The following is a 14,372-nucleotide window of genomic DNA, read 5'->3' as shown; positions in this document are numbered from 1 at the left end:
GATTTAAGCTCCACAAGAGCAACAACTGTGCTTATCCTGTTCACCACTGTGTCTCCAGTATACAGAAGAGTGCCTAGGAACATAGTCCTAGTAGATACTAAATATTTACTGGTTAACTGACTGAATGCATGACATTGTCTTAACCTTCTCCCTTCTAAGATTCAATTTTTGTTAACTGTGTAGTTGATGACAACTTTATAATTATGCCTACCTTGTTATGGAGATTGACAATAATCATAGACAAGAGAAAGAAATGGAAAAATCACCTTCTTTCCTCTCACTCTTTCCCATAAGAAAATCTTCTGTATAGGGCGTCATGTCCAAACGTAATGGGAAGGAAAAGTGTGTATTCACTTTCTCTTTCATCATCGTGACCATATTAAATGTATATCTCATAGTATTGAAACTCAAAATGCGAGGCAGTTTCTTAAAACATGCCCTGAGAGACAAGAAAAAAATTAATAAAGATTATTTTTCACAAATATTTCAGTTGGTTTGAGTTCTGTTATGCTATATCCATTTCAATTTTCAACTCAGAGTTAAGAAGTATATTAGTCCCCCTTATCCGCAGGGGATACCTTCTGAGACTCCCCTGACTGCCTGAAACCGAGGACAGTACCGAACTCTATATACACTATGGTTTCTCCTAAACAGACATACCTATGACAAAGCAAATTTAGAAATTAGGCACAGCAAGAGATTAACAAGTATTAATAAAATAGAACAATTATAACAATATACTGTTCACAATTTCACAGATTTTAGCAACGTCATCGTATGTTTTCTTTCCATATTCCAGATAAAGTTTAATTTATAAATTAGGCACAGCAAGAGATTAACAAGTATTAATAAAATAGAACATTCTAACAATATACTGTTCACAATTTTACAGATTTTAGCAACCTCATCATATGATTTTTTTCTTTTCATATTAAGTTGAGAACTTTAAGGCATTTTACGGCTTCTCTTTGGCAAAGCCCAACTGTTATGATCACTACTCTTGCACTTTGGTGCCATTAAGTAAAATAAAGGTTTCTTGAATACAAGCAGTGCAATACTGCAAAGGTAACCAAAAGGGCTACTAAGTGACTAATGAACAAGTAGTGTATACACCATGGACATGCTGGACAAAGGGATGGTTTACATCCCAGGTGGGGACTGTACCAGATTTTATCATGCTACTCAGTCCAGTGGGCAATTTAAAACTTAAGAATTATTTTTGAAATTTTCTATGTAATATTCTCAGACCTTGCCTGTCTGCAGGTAACAAACTGCAGAAAGCAAAACCACAGAGAAGGGAGACTATAGAAGTATTCTAAATCACATTATTATTAAAACTATACAGTCAGTCCCTGAGCACTAGGCAGCAGCACTCCTGCTCGCCCTTTTCCCACCGCCCACCACTGAAGGGCAGCCTGATGCCTGGCAGCCACCCTCTAGCACCATGTCACAGAGCAGAGTCCCCACGATGCAGAAGAAGAGTCTGCAGGGCTCCTGGTAGAATTACACTTTAGCAATAACAGGAATGGGGGCAATGTTCCAGCCTCAGTTTCTGTTTCTACCAGTGACATGGAAAAAGTACTGCTAGATGCCCAGCATGAGTCTGGACAGAATATCTCCAGGAGTTCTCACTGTGACAGGATACCTCGCTCTCAGACATCAGAAGATACTAACAGAGCTGCTGAAACAGCCAGCCATAGCATTGGAGAGAAAAACAGCTCTCAGGCTAGGCGCGGTGGCTCATGCCTGTAATACCAGCACTTTGGAGGGCTAAAGTGGGCAGACTGCTTGAGGCCAGGAGTTCGAGATCATTCTGGCCAACATGGCGAAACCATGTCTCTACTAAAAATATAAAAATTAGCTGGGTGCGGTAGTGTGCAAGCCTGTAACCCCAACTACTTGGGAGGCTGAGGTTGCAGGGAGCCAAGATCACACCACCGCACTCCAGCCTGGACAACAGAGCAAGACTCAAAAAAGAAAAAAGAAAAACAGCTCTCAGTCTGAGGAAGGTTATATTGAGAGAAGGAAAGAAGTTGAAAGCATTTTGAAAAAAAAACCTCAGATTGGACATGGGATTGGTTGAGTTAACCAGAAAATATTCCCCCCAAGGAGTTCCTCTCATAAGGGCTTGCTGTACATTAATGCATATAATTTTTACAACAATCCTATAAGGAAAGTACTGTTACTCTCTCCTGTTTATAGATTAAACACCTCACGTGCATGGCCACTCTCAGCATGAGAAACATAAGCATCATGAAGAAAGAGGGCATATTCTCTGCAAAATTTCTGAAGGTTTTTCTTACATCTCTGCTGTTCTCTCATTTACTGGCCACTGGATTGGGAATGTCTATTAAAAGGTGGCTGACAACCTCCACCAGCACCTTTTCATGAAGAATTGGAATCTGGCTGTTCATTAGTGGGATTGTATTTGAGCTTGCACATAGTTAATTGAAGAGCTGTTATGATCCTTGTATGGCTGCATCACTTGTGTTTACTTGTTCTATAACTCCTGCATTCCTAATTTAGTAAAATCAAAGAATAGACACTAAAATCAGGCTGATCTACAATTATACTTAAGGGATCAATAGGCAAGTCAGACTGATTAATATCTACTGTAGGCTGGGTGCGGTGGCTCACGCCTGTAATCCCAGCACTTTGGGAGACCGGAGCAGGTGGATCACGAGATCAGGAGATCGAGACCATCCTGGCTAACACGGTGAAACCCCGTGTCTACTAAAAACACAAAAAATTAGCCGGGTGTGGTGGCGGATGCCTGTAGTCCCAGCTACCCAGGAGGCTGAGGCAGGTGAATGGCGTGGACCTGGGAGGCGGAGCTGGCAGTGAACCGAGATTGTGCCACTGCACTCTAGCCTGGGCGACCAAGCGAGACTCCATCTCAAACAAATAAATAAATAAATAAATAAATAAATCTACTGTAAAAACTTGGTAGTAAATTTTCACTGGATATTAGATATAAATATCTGAATATGAACAATTTCACTAGTCTTGATGTATGTAGTACTTTAAAAATTATCTATAACCTTAATTCAGTTAAAAAACTATATTTCAAAAGAATGAATAACACTGATATTAAAATCACTACTTTAAAGAGTTTGTCCAAAATAAATATTGTGGCCTTATATTACACTACTGTAGAAAGTATTATTTAATTTAAATGAATGCAGGTTGTCTACTAAAGATTACACACAACTATGCTAATTTTTCTTAATAGAAGCCAAGCTATAACTACAAACTCAGCTGTATCGTTTACATATGAAACTACTCTTGCTTTTGCAGTATAAGGTCTTCAGCCTCTGATTATTAGGTAATCACCTTGGATGATGAGTCAGCTGCTCAGTATCTTTTTACTCTTCATCACTCTGCATTTGTGAATTTATTCCTATCCTCTGTCCTCAACTTTCGTGTGCTCTTAAATATCAGCTTTATTCTAAGCAAATTTGTGTCTACTTTAAAAGACTGGAAATGAAAAAATCTTTGCCAAATCCATCAGATTACTGTATTTACATAAGGTTTAACATCAAATGTCATAAAAGCTTCTTGATGAAACCAGGACTGCTCCCCATTTGGACATTTTTTTCTTTCTACAGCATCCTTGTTAGAAAGGCTGCCCCCTTGACATACTGTATATACGTGACTGTGCATTTGTTTCATCTTTCCATACTTAATTCGATTGTTAAACATTTTAATTTGTTTTTAAAAAAACAGCAAACACACCCACAACTTTTTCCATTCTGACAAGATTTTCCTATGTCGAGATAAGAAAAATAAAATGTTATGGTAGACTATGATAAACACCATGATAAAGATACAAAAGGGTGCTATGGAAGCATGAAAAGGAGTTCCATCATTATCCAGGGCCAAGGAGGTCTTGGTTCAGAGTTTTCTTTTCTTCCCTAAATAAAAGGAATCAAAATACTTATTTTTGTGAACCAGAATTGCAAAGTCTGGCTGTAATCCCTCACTGGATGAATGACCATATATAAGTTACTTAACCTCTCTGAGCTTAATTGCTGGGTTGTAAAATGGAGATTACCTACCCCATACTATCTTTGAAACACTGCCTGGCAAACAGCATTCACTTAAGTGTCAATTGCTGCTACTACAATAACAATAGCAGCAGCAGCAGCAACAGCAGAAAATCAACTGGTCACCTAAATCCTATACCATAACATATTGCTAGTTCAAGTTCAATTTAAGCAGACAAAAATATACAAACTCTGATTTACAAAAAAATGAATTTTAGGGAATAATTTTCCACTGCACATAAATATCAAAAGAGAATTTATTTAAGCCAAGAACACAGTCAAAAATAAAAAAAGTATGAATTTAGGGAAAGAAGGAATGAAAGATGTTACAGGCAGAGGGAATGAAAATTTCAAAAATTCACTATTTTAGATTATTTGGGAGACTGGCAAATGAAGTATAACAGAGTCAAATGTATGTAATGATAGAGTGTGAACTTCATCCTAACAATTTTGAAGAATAACTAATGAACTTGTGGCATGGGCTGAAACCATGCATTGTGTCAATAAATAAAAGAGATGAGCAGATCCGGAAAGACTGGAGAACAGGTGACAGAGCACAGCAAAGCATTCTAAACTAGGATGACAAAAATAAACAAAACACATCACTAAACTACCTTCTGGAAAAACCCAATGCTTTTATTCAGCTGTCATTTTCTTAGTTCAGAATGCTTTGTCAGTAGCATATTAGTAAAAAATTGGTATTATGGTGATTGATAAGTTACTCAGGTAAAATGAATAGATTGAGAAAACCAGAGGTCTGAAAACAGAGCAGTATATGATCCTACTGAAGATAATAAGCACTTTGTTCACTTCCTCAATTGGCCCATTTCTGTTGAATATTATGTTAGTACAGAGATATAAAAGTATGGTAAGAACAAAAATGACTGACTACCTGGGAGAGATGTGACAGGTATTTCAGAAAAACAGCAGAATCCTATCAGTCAAAAGAAGGGGGTTATCAAGAACGACAGATTTAATCATTACATTTATTCCAATTAGAATTCTCCAAAGAACTTGACTCAGACCCTTGATGATCTTTTAGTGACTCATTTATTATATTCCTCTACAGCAGTTAACTTTTGACTGACTCCATTTTATGTATGTCCCTAACTCTTATCCTAACCCAACTCTCATCAGATGAGTTTGTCTTCTTCGTGTAATCACCTGCATAGCTATGCTTTCATTTGACTATGTCCACCTAACAACTTGCCCAACTACACCTCTTGAAATTGGAAAAATGAATACCATCCCTTTCAAATAAACACTGACCTGGAAAACCTCCTCTTAAGCAATTTTAGTATCTTATTGTATAATGACTTTTTATTCTCTGCCTTCAAACATGCTCTGATATCTTTCATCTAGAAAAATCCTTTGTTTGAGACCCAAAACTCTTTCTGGCTACTATTTTCCTTGCTGTTTTTGTTGCCCTTTTTTTTTTTTTTTTTTTTTTTTTGAGACATAGTCTTGCTCTGTCACCCAGGTTGGAGTGAAGGGGCATGATCTTGGCTCACTGCAACCTCCGCCTCCCAGGTTCAAGCGATTCTCCTGCCCCACCCTCCCAAGCAGCTGGGACTACAGGTGTGAGCCACCACAACCAGCTAATTTTTGTATTTTTAGTAGAGACAGGGTTTCACCATGTTGGCCAGGCTGGTCTCGAACTCCTGACCTCAGGCAATCCACCTGCCTTGGCCTCCCAAAGTGCTGGGATTACAGGCATGCACCACCGTCCCCGGCCTGTTGCCAAACTTTAAAAATCAATGATTTATGCTTGATTCCATGTGTCCCGACAATGTTGCTTCTATTCCTATAACCTGACAAAACACATCACTAAACTACCTTCTGGAAAAACCCAATGCTTTTATTCAGCTGTCATTTTCTTTCGTCTCTGTGAATTATGTTAATTTATTAGTTTCTTCTTGAGATTCTCTTCCCAGTTTGGGGGTTACCATTTTATCCTAATCTTCTTTCTTTCCTTGTCTCTCTTCAGTCACTTTGTCCTCTGTACTTTTAGGTTGGCTTAGCTCTTAGTCTTTTCCAACAATTACATTATTTCTCAGGCAGATATTCTGATAGATTCAATCACACAGATAAACCTAAAACTTGGATGGCAATAATGTGACGCCATCGTGTTACCAATCTTATTTTCCACTACTGCTCCATGTGAATACATTACTTAAAAATGCAGGCTGGCCTAATCCTAGAATTTTTGCACATTCAAGGTCATTTCTATTTCTCTGCATTCGTTCTTAGTAACTAACTGCATAAGATGCTCTTTTCAATCCAATTTCTATTTGTCTTTCAATATAAAATTAAAATGTTTACTCAACTACTCTGTCCTAAACTTGCCATTTTATGGCTCTTAAGAGCCTTTTGGCCAGGTGCAGTGGCTTCATGCCTGTAATCTCAGCATTTTTGGAGGCTGAGGTGGGCGGACTGTTTGAGCCCAAGAGTTCAAGACCAGCCTGGAGAACATGTGAATCATGAAAGAATAATAATAAAGGGAAAAAAATGTATAATATTTGGCATGCATTAGTAGAACAAGTATAGCATTTTTTTTTTCTTTTTTGAGACAGGTTCTCAATTTTTCACCGAGGCTGGAGTGCAATGGCACAATCATGGCTCACTGTAAGCTACCTTCCGGCCTCAAGTGATCCTCCCGATTCAGCCTCCCGAGTAGCTGAGACTGTAAGCGCATGCCACGTCTGGCTAATTTCTAAAATTTTTTGTAGCAACAGTGTTTCCCTATGTTGCCCTCAAACTCCTGGGCTCAAGTGAACATCCCTGAACTCCCAAAGTGCTGGGATTACAGATGGGACCCACTGTATGTGTAAGGCAATTTTTATTTGAAGACCACTAAATTATTATTTTCCAAGAAATTCTACTAAAAATCAAAGCTGAGGAAGAATATTTTTGATCAATGTATCAAAATATACATATCCAAAAATAACAACAATACACTGGAAGGGAACCAGCTTGAATGTATTATAGTATAAACACTTATTTAACACTCTTAACAGTTACTAACTCTCAAATCTACCTCTACTCTAGACCTCTCACCAAGCTCTAACCGTAACAGCCAACTGCCTGCAGGACCTTTCTAGCCGGATGCCCCAATGAGAACTCAAATTCAACTTGATTATCTCCCTGAAATTTGCTTATTTGTATCTTAGGAATCAGCATTGGGAAAGTTTCTTTATTCTGTGACTCCATGTCTTCACATGTAAAATGGGGATAATAACAGCATCTACTGCAAAGAAATATTGTGAGGATTAACTGAATTAAAGTTCTCAGAACAGTGCTTGCTAAATAAAAATACTATGGAAAGGCTAGCTAGTACAAAAAGTCCCTAGTTAGCTACTACAGAAAATTCCAAAAATAAACAATTCATAAGTGGTGTGATGTTCTGAGTATCATGATAAAATCTTGTACCATCCTGCTTAAGATATGAATCATCCCTTTGTCCAGCTTATCTGTGCTGCAGACACTACCCACTTATTGGTCACTTAATAGCTCTCTTATTACATGGGCTGTCATAGTATTGCAATGCTTCTGTTCAAGTAACCCTTATTTGACTTAATAATGGCCCCAAAGGGCAAGAATACTGAGCTTCATTTGTAATTTAAACTTTATCATAGGTATGTTATGCACAGCAAAAAGCAGTATATATAGGGTTCAGTACAATCTGAGGTTTCAGACATCTATTGTGGGGTCTTGCAACATTTCCCGAGGATAAGGGGTTCCACTGTATTACCTGAGAAAACGCCACAAAAGCTAGACATCTGAGACTCGATACAGATAATGATGAAAATGATCAATGTACTTAATGTCCATGTATCTGCTCCCCAAAATCTACATTGTTTCAAGTTGAGTGATTACCACTTTCATACAGCTCAGTATATGTCAAAATATAATGGTAATTCACTGAATAACTAGATGAAAAGTTGCTCCATGAGACTGAGCTCCATGCAGCTGATTTTTACCTTCATCATATAATTTCCATCAAAGTTTAATCTTAGTTTACCCTTAGTTTGTCTTTCACTTCTACGGTGAACATAATAAAAATCACATTTGAAAAAGCATACCTTTTTTCAGCTCGTACTTTCTTCCCACAATGAGAACAAGTATACATGTTATCACCTTCCAAAGTGTCTTTTATAGTAACTTCATCAAGAGATTCCTGTGTATAAAACCATATTTAAAAGTTTCACATTACTGTTTATAGCATGCAAATATACAAAAGGTGGCAATTACAATTTTTGACAGAATGCTCAGCAAAAAATTTTTTTTTTTTAAAGTGAATTCTTAAATTTTAGTAAAAAACTGTTTTTCCTCATATTAAGATATTCTACAAATCTTAGTAACTTTTTTGAAGGGTTAATTAAAAATTTAAATTTTGATTGGGCAAAAAAAGCTTTATGGTTGATGTTTAATTCGTATTTGAATTAACAGTAAGAAGAAAATACATAGAAACATGAAAAAAGTTTAAAAATATCAAGATGACAAACATAAACCCGCTATACACAATCAGTTAAAAGCATAAAGTAAAAAAATTATGTGCATTATTACTCACATAAATGTTCTTCATATCAGCCACTTGGCACCTCACAGTATAAAACTCTTCAGCAGTTTGACTAACATGTTCACAATCCTAATCAATAGACATAAAAAAATTAGTAAAAACTAGTAAATTATAATATAAATGAAAATATATTAAGATCTCCAAAAAGTAAAAACCAGGTATAATACTTACCAAGGATACAACATTGTTTGTAATTACACCTCCAAATAAACTTTTGACAGTATTTTTCTTTAATATAAAACAAACAAAATATGAAACTAGTTAAAACGCAGGAAAATTTGTTCAAATTTCAAAGAAACTTTTCAGTATTCTGATACTAACCAGTTCTGGAGACATTTCTTCGATTTTGGTAATCAGATCAGTAAAAAACTCTGTCATATCTTTCTGTTCCCCAGTATTCAGTGGCTGCTTATCCATGGTGTATGTTTTACAGAAAGGTCTAGGATTATATGCTTTGCATTCACTCTCCTGCAAATAAAAAAAAAGGGGAACATTCTAAGTGTCAGATAAAAATAAGAAAATTATAGGTTCTTCAATGAACACATAACAAAAACAAAAGAACAGGTAGTAAATCTACAAAGTTAGTTTTAAAATGGTTGCTTCTATTTCTTTCTGTTTAATTTTCATAGTATTTTTAATTTAATGGTCTTGGTGCTAGAAGATTCTTAAATTACCTAGGATATTTGTATTTTCAAGTCAAGGAATTTCTAGGAAAAAATCTGAGACTCAAATGACTCACAGCCGGGCACAGTGGCTCACGCCTGTAACCCCAGCACTTTGGGAGGCCGAAGCAGGAGGATTATGAGGTCAAGAGATTGAGACCATCCTGGCCATCCTTTACCAACATGGTAAAACCCCATCTCTACTAAAAATACAAAAATTAGCTGGGTGCAGTTGCGCATGCCTGTAGTCCCAGCTACTCAGGAGGCAGAGGTTGCAGTGAGCCGAGATCGTGCCACTGCACTCCAGCCTGGCGACAGAGCGAGACTCCATCTCCAAACAAAACAAAACAAAACAAAACAAGAAAACACTGACATCTATATTGCAAAGCATAAAATATACAACCTTTACAGGCTGAATAAACTTTCCCAGAGACTGAACTTTGTTTTAATAGCTTTTAAAATAGTCATTTAAACCAGCAATTTTCTATTTGTCAATTCAAATGGCACTTTCAGCTTTGTTAAAAGGAGATTAAAGGCCAGGTGTGATGGCTCATGCCTGTAATCCCAGCACTTTGGGAGGGTACGGCAAGTTGATTGCTTGAGCCCAGGAGTTCAACACCAGCTGGGGGAACATAGTGAGACTCTGTCTCTACAAAAAATAAAGAAGATAGCCAGGCATGGTGGTACATGCCTGTGGTCCCAGGCAGTGGGGCGGTGTCGAGGTTGCCATGAGACGAGATGGTGCCACTGAACTCTAGCCTGGGTGACAGAGTGAGACCCTGCCTCAAAAAATAAAAATAGTCAAAAATACAGAAAAAAGTATGACACAATCCCTGTCCTCACGATTTAACAGGTGAGAAAAGTAACATATATACAAGGTAGAAATAACAAAGAGGCATGGTGACTTGGAATACTCCGGTTAATCTGTGGAACAGATGGTCTCTTACAGAGTTTGAAACCAAGCTGACTCTTGAAAAATGAACATCAGAAGAAAATGGAGAAGAGTGACACAGGTAGGAAACAATGGCATAAATAAACCCACAAGCAATGAAGCAGCAAGGTGATGGGCTCCAAATGGAGTGGGACAAGATAGGAGGTTGAAGGGTAGGGGCAAAAAACCCAGAGGGTGTGTGCCATGGTGATGAGCTCAAATACCATTCTGTTCGTAATGAAGAAGCACTCAAGAGTTTTAAGTAGGGGAATAATATTGTAAGATTTACTATCTTTTTAAAAGATTGATCACTTTTATAGTTTTAGGCATTGTAATTAAGGGATACAAAGATAAATCAGCTAGAAAGCTGCAAGCATAAAAGGGGAAGACCTTGTGACAGAAAAAGGATAAGACACAACAGATTCTTCAAAGGACAAATTAACAGAATGTAGACAACTGAGATAACTTTTAAAAGTTATTATGACAAATAACAGAGATAACTGACATACACCTCCGGGCACGGTGGCTCACGCCTGTAATCCCAACACTTTGGGAGGCTGAGGCAGGCAGATCACTTGAGATCAGGTGTTCGAGACCAGCCTGGCCAACATGGTGAAAGCTGTCTCTACTAAAAATACAAAATTTAGCCAGGCGTGGTGGTGTGCGCCTGTAGTCCCAGCTACTTGGAAGGTTGAGGAAGGAGAATCACTTGAACCTGGGAGGTGGAGGCTGCAGTGAACTGATATCACACCACTGCACTCCAGCCTGAGTAACAGAGCAAGACTCTGTCTCAAAACAAATAAATAAATAAATAAATAAATAAAATAAAAAGAAAAAGAAAGATACATAGTTATGACAAAGCCAGTTCAAACGAGCTCCATTTAACGTTTTTAGGTTTTGTCATAGGGTACACCTAATTTGTTTCCCTCCATGTTTCTTTTTTTTTTGAGACAGAGTCTCACTCTGTCACCTAGACTTGAGTGCAGTAGTGAGATCTCAGCTTCCTGCAACCTCTGCCTCCTGGGCTCAAGCGATCCTCCCTTTTCAGCCTCCCAAGCAGCTGGGACTACAGGCATGCACCACCATGCCTGGCTAATTTTTTTTTAGTAGAGATGGGGTTTCACCATGTTGCCCAGGCTGGTCTCAAGCTCTCGAACTCAAGCCATCCACCCACCTTGGCCTCCCCAAATGCTATAATTACAGACATGAGCCACAGTGCCTGGCCTAGCCTCCATGATTCTTGAACATACCATTAAATATGTAAACATTTTCTGAAGCTCCAGAAGAGTGGTCTTGTGCTTCATATCCTCTGAATACTGAAAATCAAGAGAAAACGCCATTAAAAACACAGACATGATGGTAGTAAATTAGGCATTCTAGCAAAGGAAGTCTTGCAATGTACACTGTATCTGTCTTCATTCTTTTGGCTATATAAAAGAAAAACACCGACACATTCAATTCTTTAGTAATTATAGCATTAAAAATTGTAATACTTTGTTACATAAATACAGCTATTACTATCCTATAAGGAAACCAAAGAGAGAATTTTAAAAATCACTTTCTAGGTTAACACTTATTTGGTACAATGCTGATGATTTCCAAGAATGCAAGAATGAAAAACACTTCAGGTGCAATCAAAGTTGTCTTCCACAAGTAAACCTACACATTAAAAAAAATACATTTGAAATATTAACCAATGACATATCATCATCATTTATTCATATCTTTACTCTTTCTGGAACAGTATATTCTTCACACTGAAGAGGAATACCGGCCAGGATCTTTGAAAACTGTCTAAATATTCAACTATCAATAAGTCAAATTCAGGAATCTGGCTAGACTCACACATTAGAGACTTAGTATTGAATACCAAGCCTTATAGGAAAGATCCATATTCATGCAAGGTACTTATTTCACATATTCTACCTCACTCAAGTATTAAAATGAATCTATAAAGTAGGTATTATCCTTATTACAAATTATTACCTCGCGTAACTTTGAAAGTCTTGTGGAATAATAGGCGTCCACAAGCTAAGAGTATACATTAGTTATTTTTGCCAGCTTTATGGAAGTAAGACTGTAAGTAATATAGCTCTTCTGTTTAGCAGCTTATAATCAAATCGAAGTCAAGATATGGACTAAAACAGAGATCTATTCAGCATATAATTACTGTAAAATTATATATTAAATTCAACAGGAATTGAACAAAGGGAATCAACAAAATTGGCAAAATAATTCCAGTGTACTCCTGTTATATGAGAGGCTTAATATTCCATATTATGAAAAAAGTCACACAAAATGAAATTTTCCAACGTATCAAAGTATTGATTCAGAATAGAAAAAAGTTCAGGAATAAAGACCTGGATTTATATTTTTAATATTAGAGAGTAAAGTATGAGTGGCTAAAGAAAAGAGCTGCCTAAATTTATTAAAGTCAAGCAACAACGAGGGAATTTTACTTAATGTGCAATTTTTAAATAAATACATAGCCTGCATCTATATGTATTTACTTAAAAAATTGTGTTCATATCCATTAGGATGACTATTATTAAAACAAACAGAAAATGTCAAGTGTGAGCAAGGACGTCGAGAAATTAAACCCTTATGCATGCAAAACGGTGTAAGCCCTGTGGAAAAGGTAAGGCTATTCCTCAAAAAATTAAACACAAAATTCCCATATGATCCAACAATTCCACTTCTGGGTATACACCCAAAAATAGTAAAAGCAGGAACTCAAACATGTTTGTACACCCATGTCCATAACAGCATTATTCAGAACAGCCAAAAGGTGAAAGCAACCCAAGTATCCACTGACAAGTGAAAGAATAAATAAAATGTGGTAAATACAATAAATTATAATTCAGCCTTAAAAAGGAAAGAACTTCTGACACATACAACAGCATGGGTAACCCTTGAAGATATCCTAAGTGAAATAAGCCACTCACAGCCAGTCACAAAAAGACAAATCTGACTCCACTTATATGAGGTACCTGAAACAGGTGAATTCATAGAGATGGAAAGTAGAATAGTGGTTGCAAGGGGGGTTGGGAGGGAGAATGGAGAGTTAAGTGTTTAACGAGTTTCTGCTGGGAAGGTGAAAAAGTTCGAGATGGATTGGTGGTGATGGCTGCAAAATAATGTGAATGTATTTAATCCCCCAACTGTATATATGTATAAATGGTTAAAATGATGAATTTAATGTTGCATATATTTTACCACAATTACAATATATGTAACTTTCTTTAAACTTTCTGTGAGCATCAGAATAGGGAACAATATAATTAACTGAAGTGTTCATCTTAAGAATAAAGTGCCCACTTGACTAGAGTACCTGCCAGAATCATAGCAAATTCTGTTAAGAATTTTCGGCTGGGCGTCGTGGCTCACATCTGTAATCCCAGCACTTTGGGAGGCCGAGGTGGGGGGATCACGAGGTCAGGAATTTAAGATCAGCCTGGCCAAGATGCTTAAACCCTGTCTCTGCTAAAAATACAAAAATTTGCCAGGTGCCTGTAATCCCAGCTATTCGGGAGGCTGAGGCAGGAGAACGGCCTGAACCCAGGAGGCAGAGGTTGCAGTTAGCCGAGATTGTGCCACTGCACTCTAGCTTGGGTCACAAAGCAAGACTTTGTCAAAAAAAAAAAAATTATATGTACATAGGTCTACTTTTTTTTTTTTTTTTTTTTTTTTTTTTTTTACTGTTTACTCTTATTTTAGGTTCAGGGGTACATATGCAGTTTTGTTATATAGGTAAACCGTGTGTCACGGAAGTTTGGTATATAGATTGTTCTATCACCCAGGTAATAATAGTACCAATAGGTAGTTTTTCAATCCTGTTCCTCTTCCCACACTCCACCCTCAGGTAGGACACAATGTCCATTGTCCCTGTGTGTCCATATGTACTCAATATTTAGCTCCCACTTATAAGTGAGAACATATGGTATTTGGTTCCCTGTTGCTATGTTAGTTCACTTAGGATAATGGCCTCCAGCTCCATACATGTTTTTGCAAAAGACATGGTCTTGTTCTTTTTTTATGGCTGCATAGTGTTCTATGCTGTATATGTACATTTTCTTTATCTAGTCCACTGCTGATGGGCATGTAGGTTGATTCCATGTTTTTGCTATCGTGAACAGTGCTGTGGTAAACATGCT

At 37.2% G+C, this 14,372-nt stretch overlaps 1 protein-coding gene and 1 pseudogene across 8 annotated transcripts in view; one reads left to right on the top strand and one right to left on the bottom strand.

Moving 5' to 3' along the window:
• USP34 (ubiquitin specific peptidase 34) overlaps window positions 1–14,372 on the bottom strand; it is a 280,827-nt gene that overhangs the window by 60,382 nt on the left and 206,073 nt on the right. For all 8 annotated transcript variants that reach the window (XM_054475044.2, XM_063648690.1, XM_063648687.1 and 5 more), the window contains 6 exons: window positions 11,469–11,534; window positions 8,947–9,093; window positions 8,797–8,853; window positions 8,617–8,694; window positions 8,129–8,223; window positions 267–439 (listed from right to left, as the gene is read on the bottom strand). In XM_054475044.2, coding sequence (XP_054331019.1) covers window positions 267–439; window positions 8,129–8,223; window positions 8,617–8,694; window positions 8,797–8,853; window positions 8,947–9,093; window positions 11,469–11,534 — 616 coding nt within the window. The remainder of the gene's footprint in view (window positions 1–266; window positions 440–8,128; window positions 8,224–8,616; window positions 8,695–8,796; window positions 8,854–8,946; window positions 9,094–11,468; window positions 11,535–14,372) is intronic.
• LOC129030743 (BCL2/adenovirus E1B 19 kDa protein-interacting protein 3-like) lies at window positions 1,445–2,391 on the top strand (annotated as a pseudogene).

Source organism: Pongo pygmaeus, chromosome 12 (genome assembly GCF_028885625.2).
Source record: "Pongo pygmaeus isolate AG05252 chromosome 12, NHGRI_mPonPyg2-v2.0_pri, whole genome shotgun sequence".
NCBI lineage: Eukaryota > Metazoa > Chordata > Mammalia > Primates > Hominidae > Pongo > Pongo pygmaeus.
The sequence above is the reverse complement of the archived record's forward strand: the minus strand, read 5'-3'. Positions and strand labels throughout refer to the sequence as shown.